We start from the raw sequence: 16,751 nt of genomic DNA, 5'->3' as shown, positions 1-16,751 counted from the left end.
ACTTGCTTTGTGGCCGTAGCAGCCACTTTTCAGAAACACGGTTTCCTTGACACTTCATGGTTTGCCTTTTAAGTTCTAACCTTTAAAAAGTACGTTTCTTTCCCTTCTAAACATTTTGTTAAAGGATTTTATTTGTTTGTCAGAGAGAGACAGCACAAGCAGGGGGAGTGACAGGCAGAGGGAGAAGCAGGTTTCCCCGCTGAGCGGGAAGCCCGATGCAGGGCTCCATCCCAGGACCCTGGGATCATGACCTCAGCCAAAGGCAGACGCTTACCGACTGAGCCACCCAGGCATCCCTCTAAACATTTTCTTGTGCAGGTTCAGCGGCAGCTATGGGACACAGCTGGCCAAGAGTGCTCTTGCAGCCTAAATTTCTAGCTACACACATGATTCAACTATTGTAGTGGCTGGTCTAGGACATCACAAGTGGGTGTTATGCCATGTTTTACTTGAAAAAAGGATTGAGGGAAACAATAGGGAGGTTGGTAAGACTGGCAGAGAGGAAGGACAGGTACGTTATTGTCTCTAAACCTCTACTAAATGTTTCAACTCCCCACAACACATTCTCTTGTAGACATCAATGCTTCCAAGGAGACACGTAAGTGGGTAGATGTAGGAGCGGAAAGACGTTGATATCATCATCGTGTTAGTGGGTAACACTGATCTGAACAACAAAAGGTAAGGTATAACTACAACTTCTGGCACACCCAGAGCTCAATCCCTACGGGGAGGGTCTACTGTGCTGTGTTTACATGGGAGGAGTTTACCAGTTTCAGGGAACAGTAAGGTGATGGGTTCAAGGCTTCTACAGTTCGTGTCCTGGGGAGGCATCATTACACCTCAGAAGAATCTGTCCCTATTCACTTTGAGTTACCACTTACCACTATCTGGTCCCTTATATCATTTCTCATTTGTCCAGACAAGTCTCTGCAGATAACAGGGAAGGAAAAATCCAGAACCCTCAACGTGATGTTTGAAACCAGTGACCAAACCGGTTATAATGTGTAATACTCATTTCTACTTCGTTGAACTCTTGTTTTGCCTTGGGGTGGGTACAAGGTTCATTTGCCTTGGGGTGGGTACAAGGTTCATTTCCCCATGCAATAGAAAGACCTGGAATCGTCTCTGAATCTGGCCTTTTGTAGTACGTGTACACACACACACACACACACACACACACACACACACACACCCTATTCCGGCGCGCGCGCGCGCACACACACACACCCTATTCCACACACACACACACACACACACACACACACACACACACACACCCCTATTCCGGCGCGCGCGCGCACGCACACACACACACCCTATTCCACACACACACACACACACACACACACACACACACACACACACACACACACACACACACACACACACACACACACACACACACACCCCTATTCCGGCACATGGCTTAATGCAGAGAAGGCAGACTTCCTTTGCTGAGTTGAAGGCCAGGCCTGACTGATATTTAAGGGAAAAGGGGACTAACCTCAGCCAACAGTAGCTCCCTGGTCTGCCTTCAGGCAAAAGAAATAAGATCAGAATTCTTCTGTTTCCTAGAAGCTACCCCCCTGGTAGTTGAGATTTTAACCCCAGCTACATCCCTCTTACCTTAACACACACTTCAGTGGTTGAAATCCAACTGAAGCCTTCCATGGAGTCAGGCATCAAAAGCCATTGTTCCTATTGATAACTTGGTCTCTAATTTGATGATTTTATTGCATTTGGGCTTCCCAGTAATCCATCTCCTCCACCCTCAGATTTAAGGTTTAAATACTTGGCTACTGGTGCGCCTGGGTGGCTCAGTTGTTTAAGTGTCTGCCTTCGGCTCAGGTCATGGTTCTGGGGTCCTGGGATCGAGCCCTGCATCAGGCTCCCTGCTCAGCATGGGGGAGGGGTCCGCTTCTCCCTTGCCCCCTGCCCCTCCTCCCTGCTTGTGTTCTCTCTCACTCTCAAATAAATAAAAAATCTTTAAAAATAAATACTTGGGCTATTTACTAAGGTTTCATATGATTCCTGAACTTAGGAGTAAAATAGACTCCCCGAGGGAGTCTGGCTCAGTCAGTGGAGCAGGCGGTTCTTAATGTCAGGGTCGTTGAGTTCCAGCCCCGCGATGGGTGTGGAGTGTACTTAAAAAAAAAAAAATTTTTTTTAACAGAACCCCTGAAAATGCTATCGTTCTTTCTTGACTGCGTCTCGCAGCTGTGGGGTGGAAAGTTCTTGCAGGGCTCAGGAATCCCACCTCACCTTCTCTGACTGCTAAAAGCCATCTATAGGGGATGCAGGCCTACAGCAGTTGGGATACCTCAAAGGCAGATACAGTTCATTCCCCGTGTTTTCTCATCTACACCCTCAATAAATGACTGGTCCTTTTGCCTCAGCCTGTTATTGCTTGTCTTCTCCGTGCTATGCCTGGACCTTTACAGTGCAATTGCGTCATGCTGGTGTCCCAACAAAAGACCCATTCCAGGTACCGCAAAGTGAGCACCAATTTAGGGTAGGAGGTTTTCGGCCTCGTAGGCCCATAGCACCTACCTGGGACTTTTTACATTTACCACACTTCTTAGATGAGCTGTTTTAAAACCCGTTAACCGCAGGCAGAGTGTTGGACCTCAACATTCAGCAGACTCAGGCAAGTATCTCAGCCTCCAGTTTTTCCAGATGGCCACTGGGGGGCAGCACAGCAAATAGGAGCATAGAATGGGAGCAGGATTTCCCAGGAAGCAGAGACTACCTCTGCCTCTACTCACAAGGATGTAGCTACCGGAAAACAGGGCATAGTAAAGCTGAGGTGGGATTTATAGAGACAGCCAGAACTTCCTCATAGCAATATACTATTTAGAACTGTTTCCCACATTTGAAGATTTTTTTTTTTTTTTAAACTCAAGATTTCCAGGTTAAACCCCAGAACAACAGAATTACTCTCCAGGGGCAGGGCCTTGGAAATACATTATTTAAGCTTCCCAGGATTCTTTCAAGGCAAATTGGGGACTTTCATCATGGGGGCACTTCACCCCATACCTAATTAGAAACCATTCTATTCTGAATGGGTATTTTAGAGATGCCAATGGAAATGGCATAAGGTGTGGCCTGGAATGGCTAATAGTGGACTGGTAACAAAGATGCTGGCAGGTCATCTGGGAGCTGGGGTGGAGAAAAGGGGGAAAGTTAACAGTACCACTCAGCCTACAAGCTGGAAATTGGGAACCAATTTCTTACTGCTGTCGCGGAAAGGAATGCATCCAAGCCTCTCCCTTCATTTGTGTTCCAGAACAAAGATTCTGGGGAAGAAGACAATTATATTAATACCACCTCCCTGCAGAGAAATGTCCAAAGCTCATGAGCGAAGGGGCACGGTTTCTTCTAGTATCCCCCCCCTCAACCTATACTATTCCTCAGTTGCACTGAAGATAAGGTTCCTGGGCCTCCCTGACGGACTGGCCAGATGTAGTTGTAAGGGAGGTAGAGGGTTGCTGGTACTTCCACTGGCACCTCTCTTTGGAAGAGCTTTTATTTTTGCCTCAATAGCATTTAAAACCCAGTCAATATCATCCAAAAGTCACACCGACATTTCCTCAGCATTGCCTTTTACTATTTTGGGGGAGAGAGGATAGGAGGGAGTCGGGGGGGGGGCACTCCCAAGGAGTCTCCGGAGCGATTTGAGACTGGTAGTACAACGAAGGGATGAGATGGAAGGCCCCCAAGATCCTTTTTGCTATTGATTTCTAGACTCTGATGAACATATGACACGTGTGTAATTGGCTAGCACATGGTATTCAATAAACGTCAGTTGCCTCAAGATTCTTTTTTCTATTGATTTCTAGACTCTGATGAACATATGACACGTGTGTAGTTGTCTAGCACGTGATATTCAATAAATGTCAGTTGCCTTTTCTAGCTGCGCTCTCCACAGGCTATACCTAGGTATCTCCATCCTTCCCGTTTGAGGGAATGAATGAAGCTCACCTACAGAACGAGGGAACAAGGAGTACAGTACAGTTTCGGTAATGCAGCTGGCTAGCTGGCTCGGTGGCAGGGCCTCACTGTATCCCCATCCTCCCCGCGCCACTCTGCCAGGGTGGGGCCGAGAGTTGAGGTTCCCAAGAGGCTGCCCTGAGGCCTAACCAGCTTGTCCTAGAAGATTCCCTGTGGAGGGCTATGGGCTGCAACTCTCTAGTGTACAGTCCTCTCTTTTTGACGATGATAATCTGGGGAAAGGAGAAAACAAAAGGATAGACAAGAACAGGTTACTTTCGGGCCTGCGCTCCCAATTCCCCATCCCCAACTTGGGAGGTGGGGGGCTTTAGTAATCAGTAGAGAGTTCCTACCCACGGCCCCGCCAGGTAAATGAAAAAGAGAGTGGCACTTACTGTAGGGAAAGAAGCGGACACGCATGCTGATTTCGCGGGCTGTCTTCAGGATCTCAACAGCCTGGAAGGAACACAGCAGCTTGTACAAATGAAGATACGACCCAGGACAGTATCATGACAGGAGAAAAACAGTTTGCTACTCCAACCTTCGGGGTCCCTAGTAGGTGCCTCCTCCTGACGGACTTGCTCAGCAGAAACTCCTCCTTACCAAGTTACAGACCAGGCTAATCCTGTCCAACCTTTCCTACCCGGGATGGCTTCTCGCCTCACCACAGCCCAGATGCTGTGCTCACCTTGCTGTGCTCAATGTCTTGGAAATCCACATCATTCACAGCTAGGACTTGGTCCCCTTCCTGAAGTCCTGCCCGATGTGCATCCGAGTCGGGAATCACCTGTTGGTAAGGAGAAAATATATGAGATTGAGGCGAGAGAATTTCAAAGGCTGTAAGTGAAATTAAGTGCTATTCAAATGTAAGGTGCTAGCGTTTCTCTGTGTGTGTGACAATGTAGGGGAACAGATGGTTTGCCAGGTGAGAAGTTTTAAATGGGAAAGGGTGTCCCCATGATGCCCCTTCTGTAGGTCTATTGTGTCATTCTTCTCCCAGGCCTTTGGACACCAGGGTTCTGCAATCTGGTAATTTAACAAAGGGAACTAGCAATCCATATTGCCTACCAGGCACACATACCTTGGAGATAAAGATGCCTAGCTGGGAGGCCTTTCCTCCTCGGATATTAAATCCCAACTGTAAGACAAGAGCACAGAAGGGGGGCTCAATATAGATCACACACACAAGAACATCTAATAGCATCACTGTATGATAGCTTGGCTTATGTGTTCCTCAGAGAGAAGTCAGAAGTTGTGGAAGTGGTATCTCAGATTTTCTGCCCATTAAAAAATTTCCTTACCTCCCTACCTGCTTTCCCATCCATCCCCCCAACCACTGTCAACTTCTGGGCCTGGTACAGACAAAGCTAGCCTGGAATAAGATGTAATTGTTCCGGAGCTCCTGAGTGGCTCAGTCAGTTAAGCATCTGCCTTCGGCTCAGGTCATGATCTCAGGGTCCTGGAATGGAGCCCCGCGTTGGGCTCCTTGCTCACTGGGGAATCAGCTTCTCCCTTTCCCTCTGCCCCTCCCCCTTGTGTGTGTGCGCGCGCGCTCTCTCTCTCTCTCTCCCTCAAATAAATAAATAAAATCTAAAAAAAAAAAAAAAGACACAATTGTTCCATAAGCTCACCTGAGCTCCAGGGGGTTTCTTCAGTGTGACAATTCGGGGCAGAAACTGGGTCAACTCATTGTTGTAGTCTGGGTGATATACTCTCTGCAAGACACAGCAACCCCAGAAATCTTACTACCAGCCTTAGATTTTATACCCACCTTCATCTGGACTACAAATGCATCACCTCGAAGTCAGGAAAAGGTGTGGTCATGGGCTTCGGTAAGTAGAACAGATAATGCTGTCCAAATGGGTAGATGGATAGCATGGGGAAATGTTAGCAGCCCAGTAGCTCCCCACCTCTTTGCCTTGAGGGAACAGAAACTAGGGCTCTGAATTTCCAGAATTCTCTGATGTGAATGGACTCTGGCAGGAGGATTCCATTAGAAGTTCCCAAAGGGCCCAGTTGTTCAGAATCCAACTTCTGGGTCCCCTGGCTACAACAAAGGCTAGAATTCACCCTCCACTGGGCTTTCTAACCCTGCCATCCTACCTTTCATGTACCATCTCATGCCCACAGGGATAAATCCCCTACTTAAGCATTCCCACCTCATGAGGTGGGATCCATGCCGGGGGATTCTCATAGGCAGGCAGGAAGACCACGGGGTAGTCATCATAAGGAATCCGGCTGTCCATCTCCAGCAAGGCTCTGGAATGGAAGGGTGAATCAAAGCTGATAAAAAACGGTTCAAAAGGGTCAGCAGTCCAGCAAGTTTCAAAAAAACAACCCCACTCCATCCTGAGGCTGTCGGTCTATGGGCTCAGCCCACGTCCTGGTGATAGAGGCTGAGAGAGAGAAAGAAAAAAAAAAGATGGACGAAAACAAGTAACTTTGCTGAACACCTGGATGCCAAGCGACCTGTTAAGTTACTCCATAGAGACAATCTCCTTTCTCACAACAATCCTGCAAAATAGATGTTACCGTCTTCATTCCAGAGAAGAGGAAATCAGGAGCGTCTAATTTCCGAAGTCCAAGAGAGGGGCTGCCTCCAACTATCCATAGGGACTCGGGGCAAGGCACCGCCCCACATTCCCTAGATGAGATCAGTAACGGTGGGGGTCCCCAGAACGGCCCCTCCTTCACCGCCAGCCACCTTCCAGGTCCCCGCCCCGCATTCTGCTGGAGTCCGGCGCACAAGCCGCGGTACGTGCCACACCGCCTCACCCACCCGCAGGCCTCAGGAACCTCAGGCTCCGCTCACCGCCAATTCAGTCTGGAAGCCGGAAGCGGATGCTCGGGTGGATCGGAAAGGGCGGGTTCAGGGTGCGGCGCGCAGGTCCTCCCCTTCCCAACGCGTCTTCCTGCGCGCGCCGACGTGCGTGCTCTGCCCGCAATCTGTCTGCGCTCCGATTGGCTGGCGCCTCAGGGACCGATTTGAAACTTGGCGGTTAAAGCTCCGGTTGGGACAGGGCGGCGGGAGACCAGGGAAGGGACGTTTAGTTCGGTGAGTTAAGGGAGCACACCTTAGCTCAGGATCTGCCTTTCCCGGGACGCTGGGGCTTTGGTTCTTTGTCGTCAAGAAACCCCCGCTGGGGGTTTCCTTTTCATTTCAGACTCCACTTCGCTCTCTTCAGAGCGTGGGGCTTGACGGGCTGTCCGGTCGTGGCCAAGTCTGAGGGACAGTGACTCTCCGGAGGCAGCGATCCGGCTGGGACGGGGAGGCTGCCACCGCTACTACTGAGTTCCGTAACCCATCCCACCCTCCAAGGCGGGCCGGAACTCCCACCCCTCCCGACCTACCAAGATTCATCAGCAAGTATCTTCTTTTTTCCGCCCCGCAGAGACGGTGCTGCGATAGGATCATGAAGGAAGAGGTGAAGGGAATTCCTGTAAGAGTGGCACTGCGATGTCGCCCTCTGGTCCCCAAAGAGATTAGTGAGGGCTGCCAGATGTGCCTTTCCTTCGTACCCGGGGAGCCTCAGGTGCGTAGGAGAGTGCTGGGCCTGCCTCTGAACAGCTGGGGCCAAATGGCAGTGAGGGGCGTGGTCTCGCCTTTCAAGTTTTCTTACTCCTTGTCCCTTGCCTTCTCTAGGTGGTGCTTGGTACTGACAAATCCTTTACCTACGATTTTGTGTTTGACCCCTCTACGGAACAGGAAGAAGTCTTCAATACAGCAGTAGCACCGCTCATAAAAGGCATATTTAAAGGTAAGGCTATTTAATTCTTCCACTGATTCTCGAGCATATATTTTGTGTCAGCCACTGTGCATGGGTGCTGCAAATAGGGGAATAGATGAAACATGAGTCCTGCCCTCAAAGAACCCACAGCCTAGGAACTAACTCAATATCGTTTGCGAAAATCTGTACCCTTGATGCTAGTTTTATACTGTATTTGCTTTCTGTGGTTCTGCCCATCTTTGACGTGTACATATATTTTTGTTAGTTTGTCCTGGAACTTCATTCAGTTCCAAGCTCTTTCATGGGTGCTGAAGATGATCAATTTGCCAACCTACGTAAGGCCCAGGTATTCTGAAGCCTGTTGAGGATTCAGAGAAGTTACATAGCTTCCATGCCCTGGAGGAGTTCAAAGTCCAGGAGTTGGAGTGGTAGTAGATGACTACATACGTAATTTTAAGTACATAAAAAATTTTAACCTTTTTGCACTTATCTTTAAGAAAAAATATTTTAAAAAGTTAAAAATACACAATAGAATAAGTCCTGCTATAGAAGTAGCACTGCTTTCCAAGTGTTATGAAAACCAAAAGGATGGCACTAACTCTGCTTGGGTGATTAGGGGTGAATTTCACAGCATGGGGAACCTTTGAGAGAGATCTTGGATGATGAATAGAATTCTTTCAGGTGAAGAAGGATATTTCCTAAAACCCCTGAGTACTCTGACCAATCTTTATTGAAGAAGCTAAGACTTTAGTGTTGTTGAAGACCATAGCAGTATAGCAGGGTTCTAAAGAAGGGAGCAGTGCCTGAGAGATGTTTAATTACTGTTATTCTAGTACAGAGGTTATTCAGGATTCAAAGCAGAGGTCTATGTAAAAGAAGTTGAACCACGGCACACCAGTCCCTTAAAGATAAAAGACACATTTGTACATTATATAGTCTTTGCATCGAAAGAAAAATGCTTTCCAGCAGTATCTCTAAGCGAACTTCCAGCGTCTATTTAATTTTTTTTTCCTTTGATAGGGAACTCACTGACTCACAAGGTGGTCCCATTGATTGAATTTGGACAACTTCAATTGCGCTAGATTATATTGAGATGAAATTTGCTTCCCTATAATTTCTACCCAGTGATCTTAGTTCAGCCCTCTAGGCAAATTCACATATTTTTCCCACTTTTTAAAATGATATTATGGCTCAGGACACACTGAACACTTTGTTTCAAATTTTTAAAATATTAAAGCAATAATGTCAAACTTAGAGAAATGTTGCAAGAACAGCATAAAAAACTTTTTTCCTGAATCATTTGAGATGAATTGTTGACCTGATGCCTCCTGAATACTTTAGTGTATATTTGCCACACTCAAGGACTTCCTTCTACATAACTACTGTATAAGCATATAAGCATCAAAATCATGAAATTAGCATTGCTACATTACTACCATCTAGTCCTCAGACTTTGTTCAGGTTTCACCAGTTGTCCCAATAACATCCTTTAGAGTAAAAGAATCTGGTTCAAAAGCACTTGTTATATTTAGTTGTACTGTCTCTTTATAGTCTCTTTCATTCTAAAGTTTTTTCGGTCTTTTGTGTGTGTGTGTGTGTGTGTGTGTGTGATCCTGACTTTTAAAGACCAGTTGTTGTGTAAACTGTTTATCAATTTTGGTTTGTCTGATGTTTACTTATGATTGGATTCAGGTTGTATATCTGTACCAGGAATATCACAAAGTGATGCTGTATTCTTCCCATTGAATCCTATCACCAGCACATGATGATTTGTTTCATTACTGCTGATGTTCATTTTGATTATTCGATTACAGTGTTATCTGCCAGGCTTCTCCACTATAAAGTTAATCTTTTTCCTATTTACACATTTGGAAGACAATTATGTGATTCTGCCTAAGTCTCTTCTAATTAACCATCCCTGTTTCCTTTAGCTATTCTGGAAACAGTATGGTTTCCAGACCCTTCGTTATCTAGTCATCTTCCTCAGAATGTTGCTTCAAAGCTCAGTAAGAGCACTATAGTTCTATACTTTTGTCTTAACTTGGGAATCTGAGAATTGAATTATAGTCTTTAGAGGCATATGAAGTAGGTAGTGATTCCGATATATATGTTTGGTTAACATTGCTCTCGGTTGCAAAGACACAGCCAATATTTTTCAGTCAGCTCAACATCATCCTCTTGTACTCAGAATTCCCAGTACCAGAGAGCCCTGAATATTTTGGGGAAAGTACTGAAACTTGGTTTCCCCAGTTATTACTATGTACACATATCTGTGGTATTGTAGAAGATTATGGGATATTATTCTTTTGCCTCATGGTCATGCCAGGTGATACTAGCTATTTATTACAGTGAAAATCTTGCTGTAACATCTTATGATCTTTCAGAATATCAAGGAAGGTCTTCATTTAGATAAACAAGTTCTTTTCAAAAGAAACAAAATGCCAAGGAGCCTGATAATATGGTCCAGATGCAGTCTGAGAGTTTAGATAAGGAGTGGATTCTTTCACTGATCATAAAAATCAACTTTGTTGCTTTTTCAGGTGAAGACTGGTCATCAAAAACATATGTTGGAATCCCTTCTATTTATGCAACTTCTAAGACTTTCATTTAATTCCCATAATTTAGAATTGCTAAAAGTAGAATTATAAAGCTCTGAATGGCTTTCTTGCAGTGCGTCGGCCGCCTTCATTATCTCAGTCTTTAAGTGTTTTACTTCCTAGCTTTTAAGGGCAATGAAGAGGGGCACACATTCTGGGGCTGGTATTTTTCTTCTTTGCTGGTTTGGAGAAATGCAAAATCCTGGCATGCATATAAGTTTTCTCTGTGTCTGCTATTCCTAAGAGACCCCTGTCTTAAGAGAGCAATCTCAATTTTGTTGCAAGTAATTGCTGAAGGAAATGGTGTATATTGATTGGATGAAAATATTTGAGTACCACTATGCATGTGACTTCTATTTTGCCAGGATACAATGCAACCGTCCTGGCCTATGGGCAGACTGGCTCTGGAAAAACCTATTCAATGGGAGGTGCATACACCGCAGAGCAAGAGAATGAACCAACAGTTGGGGTCATTCCTAGGGTAATACAATTGCTCTTCAAAGAAATTGACAAAAAGAGTGACATCGAATTTACTCTGAAAGTGTCATACTTAGAGGTAAATGATTTATCTTTAATTATACTGAATTCAAATGTATCTTTGGATAGAAAAAATAAATCCAAATTAAGTTTTTTCCTGGCATGACTCAAATTAGTAAATTGCATTTTTAGTAAATTACATTTTAATAAAATTGATAGAGAAAATTTACTGGCTCAGTTGGAGCTGGCTCCTGCCCAGTTCTTTTCTTGTCAGAATAGTCTGTTTAATCTGATTGTTGGAGGAGTTGGCATCGCCGCATAAAAAGATGATAGGAGTTCTTTAATTCCAGTTTGGCCTCTGCTGCTGATTCCCTGTAGCGTCTGCAGAAAAATATTTGATTTTCCTTTGCTGTTTTGAGGCCTGAGTGACAATGCTTCTACTTCAGGAAGAATGTTATAAAAAATGGGTGAAGTATTGAGCTGTGTGATAATAGAATGTGTTTATTCAGCAGATGTTATTGAATACCTGCTGTGTTACAGGGCCTGTTCTAGGTACTTGGGATATATCCGGGAACAAAAAATCCCTACCCTTCTGTGGTTTTCATTCTAGTGAATGTCACTATACAACTAGATTGACCAGTTATATCTAACCTCGTGACCTCAAACACATCACATGTTCAGGAAATTTATGGGTTTTGGGAAACTAGCTAGTTGGTTCCATAGCAGTGATTAACAAGCAATGATTAAACTTATATAATGTAAGCATGAAATTATATATTGTATGTGAATACTCCTTCCTGGAGTTGAATCTTAATACATTAATAGGTATTGGAGGTGTAGAGTTGGAAGGCAGGGAGTTAAACATCATTAAGATTTAGCCTTCTTGAATCTCTTGATTAACCCAGTTGTGGTCAGGTAATCAAATGTAAAAATTACTTAAGAACCTGGTATGTTAAATTGCAGCAACAGCAATAATAGCAAAACAAATATGGTGCTTGCTATATGCTAAACACTGTTCTAAATACTTAAAGTTCTGGTGGTTGAAATATTGGTTGCCACTTCTCCCATGTGCTTCCCATTTCCACCCTCCACTAAGGACCCCTTACTTAAACATTGTAGCAAAATCAGGGAAGGTGATGCTGTTATGGTACCATCAAAGAACTGAATTTGGGCACTCAGGTAACTTTTCACTGTGTCTGCAATTCCCAAGAAACTGTCCTAAGAGAGCAGTCTCAATTTTGTTACAATGAATATGTGAATTCATTCTTGTAAGTATCCAACGGTTACATGTGAGATTAAAGGCCTTTTCTTAATTATAAAAATAATATGTTGTAAAATATTTTTTAATACAGAAAGTCACAAAGAATTTTAAAAATCACCTATGATCCCACCACCCCAAGATTACCACTATTAACATCTTGTTTTTACCACTTTATTTTTAACAATACCAGATTTACAACGAAGAAATTTTGGATCTTCTATGCCCATCTCGTGAGAAAGCCTCTCAAATAAATATACGAGAGGATCCTAAAGAAGGCATAAAGGTGTGTTTGTCTCATTTGTTGTTACTGAAAAATGTTGGCCACTGCTAAAGTTCACATCCCTTTTATTTGCCACTGTGGTTTTAAAGGGCTACTGACATCTCAGTCTCTCAGATTTTGTGTGATCCTAATTTCCTTTGTTAATCTAGAATATTCCTAGATGGGAGCTCTTGTGGGGAAGGAAGTTTTATCATCTTCCTGTTACCTGTGGAAGGAATGCTAATATCAACTAAATATTTATTAATTATTTACAGAGTTCTAAGCCTGGGCTATTCAGTACAATAGCCACTAGCCACAAATGGCTAAACTTAAGTGAACTAAGATATAATGAAACTTAAAATTTAGTCCCTTCATCACACTAGCCACATATCCCAATAGCTACATGTGGCTGTGGCTACTATAGGACAGCACAGATATAGACCATGGTCACAGGAAATTCTGTTGTGCCAGCACTATAACAGGCCTTATGCTAGGCTTTGGGATGATATTTAAAAAGGAAAAAATTAAATAATATAAAAAATTTAAAATTCATAAGTACCACAGGAAGAAGAGATCACTTATATGAGAGGCTTCTGTTGTATGGTTTAGATGCAGGATGAGGAGCTATAGCTGAACAGAAAATTTGAGGCAAGGTTGGGACTTTTATATATGGGAGTGGACCAAATCCAGAAGCCGGTATTGAAAACAGGCAGAGCTTGGGTCTAGCTCCAGCTTGAGTATTCAGGGAGGGAATCCAGGGCTGGAAGTGGATGAGAGTAGGTTATATAAATGGGAAAACCTGGTAAAATGGTGTCTTACCCGTCTTCTTCCCCTTCCTCTCTTCACTGCATGGAAAGATGAAGGTTTAGGGTACAGGTGCTTGAAGAGCAGGCGTGCTTCTGATTTTTTTTTTCCTTCTGGGTTATTAAGTCATTAGCCAGGTATTAAAATCAAGGCTTGAAGGATCAGACCTATTTTGAAAGCCTGATAGGGGCGCCTGGGTGGCTCAGTCGGTTAAGCATCTGCCTTCGGCTCAGGTCATGATCCCAGAGTCCCGGGATCGGGCCCCGCATCGGGCTCCCTGCTCAGCGGGGAGTCTGCTTCTCCTTCTCATTCTCCCTCCCTGCTCTCCCTCTCTCTCTCAAATAAATAAGTAAAATCTTAAAAAAAAAAAAAAAGCCTGATAAACTTGGAATACAGGAAGACAATTTGGATAGTGGGGATAAGAAACCTGGGCAAAATGCATGCTATCACCAGAAAGAATGTTGGTACTGAGCCAGGTCTTGACCCAGTTCCAAGATCTTTTATATGCCCCATGCCAAGGCAGGAATTAAATCCCAAGCATTATTTGAGGTACAATTTTCAGTACAAAAGAGTATGTGTTTTGATAAATCGGGGTGGGTGAGGACAAGTTTGTGAACACTCTTCAGGTGGGATAGATGGAATATAAGTAGAGAGAAAAGAAGTAAAGGGATTTTGGGGTAAGGAGTAGCTTAAGCAGAAAAGCAGAAAATATACTCCTTGGGTTAGTAAGACTAGACCAGTCTGTCCGGATTTGAGGCTCTTGGTTGAGAAGTAATGGATGTGTTAGGACCAGATTATGAAGCCAGGCTAAAGCTTCATGTGTTCCATCCCTGTGGACAGTATATAAGCGAGACTGCTGTGGCCACTTTTACCAAGTTTTTATCTTATGCGTATCTCTCTCCAACAGTGTTAGCTCCTGGAGGTTAGGAGAGTGTCTTAAAACCTCCTCGGATCCTCATTATCTAGCACAGAACTTAGTAATTTGGTGACATTTTCGGAAGCAGGATTTTAGGAAGACTAAACACAAGCGGCTTGGAAAGGAGACAGACTAGGATGGGGAAGGCCAGTTGGAGAAACTTTGCCTTCTTCTTCAAGCATGAAGTAAGATCGGCCTGGACGAGGCAGGTAGATGTGGAAAGGAAAAGGAAGCAATGGATTCAAAAGAAAAATGGCTAGGAGTTGGTGACAGATGAGGTATGGTGAAGTGGGAGGAGAGGAATTGAAGGTGAATCTGAGGTTTTGCGCATAGAGATATTAACAGAAGTGGAGAGAATCGGTGCTGGTGGAAGGAAGATGAGTTTGGTTTATAAATCACTGTTTACAAATATAAGTGGCAGGCAATTAGAAATGAAGGACTAGAAATTAGGGCCACAGATGTAAATCTGGGAGCTATGGAGTAAGAAAACAATAGCATATTTGGGCTAGCAGGGTCTTCGTTATCATCTAGTTCAATCTCCAGAGGCTCTAAGAGGTTTTAACGTGTACAAATTCTCTTGGGTAGATACAGTACCAAGCGTAGGACCCTGTTTTCCTGCTGTTTCCCCTAGTGAAAATGAAGTCTAAAACCGGTCAGAGGTATAGGGAAGGGCACAGGGTCACATGGAGAAAGTAGCAAAGAGAAATACTGTAAGTATTTGTGTTGCCCTTGCTGTTCTTAGGGCCAAAGCTCACCTTCACTTGGGAGCTCCCCAGAGGGCACCTATCCGTTGCTCTATCCTAAAATCTAGAGATCTCTTCTAGCTCTAGTGTTGTCTGGTACCCTTGTTTTGGAAGTTCCTAGGGGAGATTAGGGACCTTGGTTTGCTGTGATCATAGAGTTGCTAGTTAAAACAGTCCTTGTCACCACAACTGTCCTATTTATTAAGGTTCTATTGGAACATGAAAGCATTATTATTTAAAAAAATTTTTTTTAATTTATGCATTTGACAGAGAGAGATATAGCAAGAGAGGGAACACAAGCAGGGGGAGTGGGAGAGGGAGAAGCAGGCTTCCCGCCGAGCAGGGAGCCCGATGCGGGGCTCGATCCCAGGACCCCGGGATCACTACTTGAGCCGAAGGCAGACACTTAACGACTGAGCCACCCAGGTGCCCCTCAAAGCATTGTTTTTTAACCTACCAGTCCTTCTATCTCTGATGAAGTATGTAAAGCGGAATCCTAAGGGCATTTTTTTTTTCTTTCTCTGAATTAGATTGTGGGACTCACTGAGAAGACTGTTGTAGTGGCTCTGGACACTGTTTCTTGTTTGGAGCAGGGCAACAACTGTAGAACTGTGGCCTCTACAGCTATGAACTCCCAGTCATCCCGATCTCATGCCATCTTTACAATCTCCATAGAGCAAAGAAGGAAGAGTGACAAGTAAGTTGCAGTTCACAGTTTAAAGAGTCAAGATTGTTAACAGTAGTTCTACCAAAGTTGAATATCAAGTTGCTTCTTCAGTGCATTTGACGAATCATCGGCCATCAGTACCCTGAGCACTGGTAACCAGTGGAGCCATTTTGACTCACTTGAAAGAAAACCAGAGCCAGCAGGTCGGCTTTGACACTCAGCCACCCTTCAAGCTCATGCACCATTCTCATTTGTGTCTTCTTGTCATCACAGGAATAGCAGCTTTCGCTCCAAGCTGCATCTTGTAGACCTTGCTGGATCAGAAAGACAGAAGAAAACCAAGGCTGAAGGGGACCGTCTGAAAGAGGGTGAGAGAGCTTAAGGCCACAGTTGTAGATGAAAACTTCTAGTACTCTTATTGTGTCGTTGGTATCTTGACAGAAATATTTCAGGTCATATTCTAACAGTAGCTACAATTCAAGTTCGAGGCTGATATCAGAAATGGTGAAAACCTGTTTCTTTCCCTTGCACTCATTTTCTAATTTAGGTATGAGATTTGGATCTGGCCCTTGGTTTGATTTCATCTGGTCCAGGCAAGTTTTAGTTTTTGTTTGGTTTGGTTTGGTTTGCTTTGCTTTGCTTTTATCCCCAACTACTTACGATTAAAATCGGTCTCCTGATTCTGTCATCTCAAGTATTCACTATCCTTCTCAGATATTGTCACTTATAAACCTCATCAGCATGGTTTCCATATCTTCATTTAAGCTGTTGGATATAAATGATGAAGTTCCTAAAGCTAGAGGAACCCCATGGTGATTGCTATTAGAGACCTTAGTCTAGCATGATAGTGGCCTGGTAAACTGCATGCTTTGGGAATGATCTTTCAAGTGATTATTAATCTAACAAAAGTTAACAACCAGCCCCTATTTCTCAATTTTGTGCTTAAGGATCTCGTAAAAGATTTTGCTAAATGCCTTGCTAAAGTTCAGATATACGAAGTCTGCCATATTTCTCTGTAGTTTAATGACATTACAAAAAAGGAATAAGGATTAGCCTAAATTGATTTCTTCTTAGTGACTTCAAGCTGGCTTCTAGTGCTTATTCTTCCCTTTCTAGGCTCTTGCAAGCCATCCCTGTGATCATCCATCCCGTAATAATCTAGAAGACTTACATCAAACTTACTGGTCTGTAATTTATGGAATTAACTGCTATTTCTTTCTTTCTTTTTTTTTTTTTTTGAAAATGGAAATTACATCTGCCCAGTCTTCTGGAACATCTTTCTCTGTGATCCCTCAAAGATCGCTGACAT

The 16,751-nt window shown here is 43.9% G+C and overlaps 2 protein-coding genes across 4 annotated transcripts in view; one reads left to right on the top strand and one right to left on the bottom strand.

Moving 5' to 3' along the window:
- Positions 1-3,510: 3,510 nt before the first annotated feature.
- PDZD11 (PDZ domain containing 11) lies at positions 3,511-7,008 on the bottom strand. Of its 3 annotated transcripts, none has more exons than XM_028092105.2 (7): positions 6,803-7,008; positions 6,150-6,249; positions 5,622-5,705; positions 5,072-5,128; positions 4,679-4,777; positions 4,386-4,446; positions 3,511-4,223 (listed from the first exon to the last, which is right to left on the bottom strand). In XM_028092105.2, the coding sequence occupies exons 2-7, from the start codon at positions 6,234-6,236 to the stop codon at positions 4,189-4,191; spliced, it is 423 nt and encodes a 140-aa protein (XP_027947906.1). In that variant the 5' UTR covers positions 6,237-6,249; positions 6,803-7,008; the 3' UTR covers positions 3,511-4,188. The 3 variants fall into 3 exon arrangements, with proteins under 3 accessions (XP_027947906.1, XP_027947907.1, XP_027947908.1); XM_028092106.2 differs by having other exon boundaries at positions 6,770-6,859; XM_028092107.1 differs by lacking the exon at positions 6,803-7,008 and adding an exon at positions 6,523-6,763.
- The window catches only part of KIF4A (kinesin family member 4A), a 112,942-nt gene continuing 103,145 nt past the window's right edge, over positions 6,955-16,751 (top strand). Inside the window, exons 1-7 of the mRNA XM_028092103.2 lie at positions 6,955-7,045; positions 7,383-7,523; positions 7,634-7,748; positions 10,681-10,871; positions 12,244-12,336; positions 15,306-15,472; positions 15,716-15,810. Coding sequence (XP_027947904.1) covers positions 7,404-7,523; positions 7,634-7,748; positions 10,681-10,871; positions 12,244-12,336; positions 15,306-15,472; positions 15,716-15,810 — 781 coding nt within the window. The 5' untranslated portion in view covers positions 6,955-7,045; positions 7,383-7,403. The remainder of the gene's footprint in view (positions 7,046-7,382; positions 7,524-7,633; positions 7,749-10,680; positions 10,872-12,243; positions 12,337-15,305; positions 15,473-15,715; positions 15,811-16,751) is intronic.

The sequence above is a fragment of the Eumetopias jubatus genome, unplaced genomic scaffold (assembly GCF_037043125.1).
Source record: "Eumetopias jubatus isolate StellerSeaLion01/CBP00866 unplaced genomic scaffold, mEumJub1_p1.0 scaffold_11, whole genome shotgun sequence".
In the NCBI taxonomy this organism is placed as follows: Eukaryota; Metazoa; Chordata; class Mammalia; order Carnivora; family Otariidae; genus Eumetopias; species Eumetopias jubatus.
Note: the sequence above shows the minus strand (reverse complement) of the source record. Positions and strands in the feature narration are given on the sequence as shown.

What these genes read in the sequence shown, in the direction of transcription:
- PDZD11 (XM_028092105.2), bottom strand. Translation starts at nt 6,236, where the DNA reads ATGGACAGCCGGATTCCTTATGATGACTACCCCGTGGTCTTCCTGCCT. An exon ending in AAGACATTGAGCACAGCAAG is followed by an intron (nt 4,447 to 4,678) that starts GTGAGCACAGCA and finishes TGTTCCTTCCAG; the next exon opens with GCTGTTGAGATCCTGAAGAC. An exon ending in TGTCCGCTTCTTTCCCTACA is followed by an intron (nt 4,224 to 4,385) that starts GTAAGTGCCACT and finishes TCCTTTCCCCAG; the next exon opens with ATTATCATCGTCAAAAAGAG.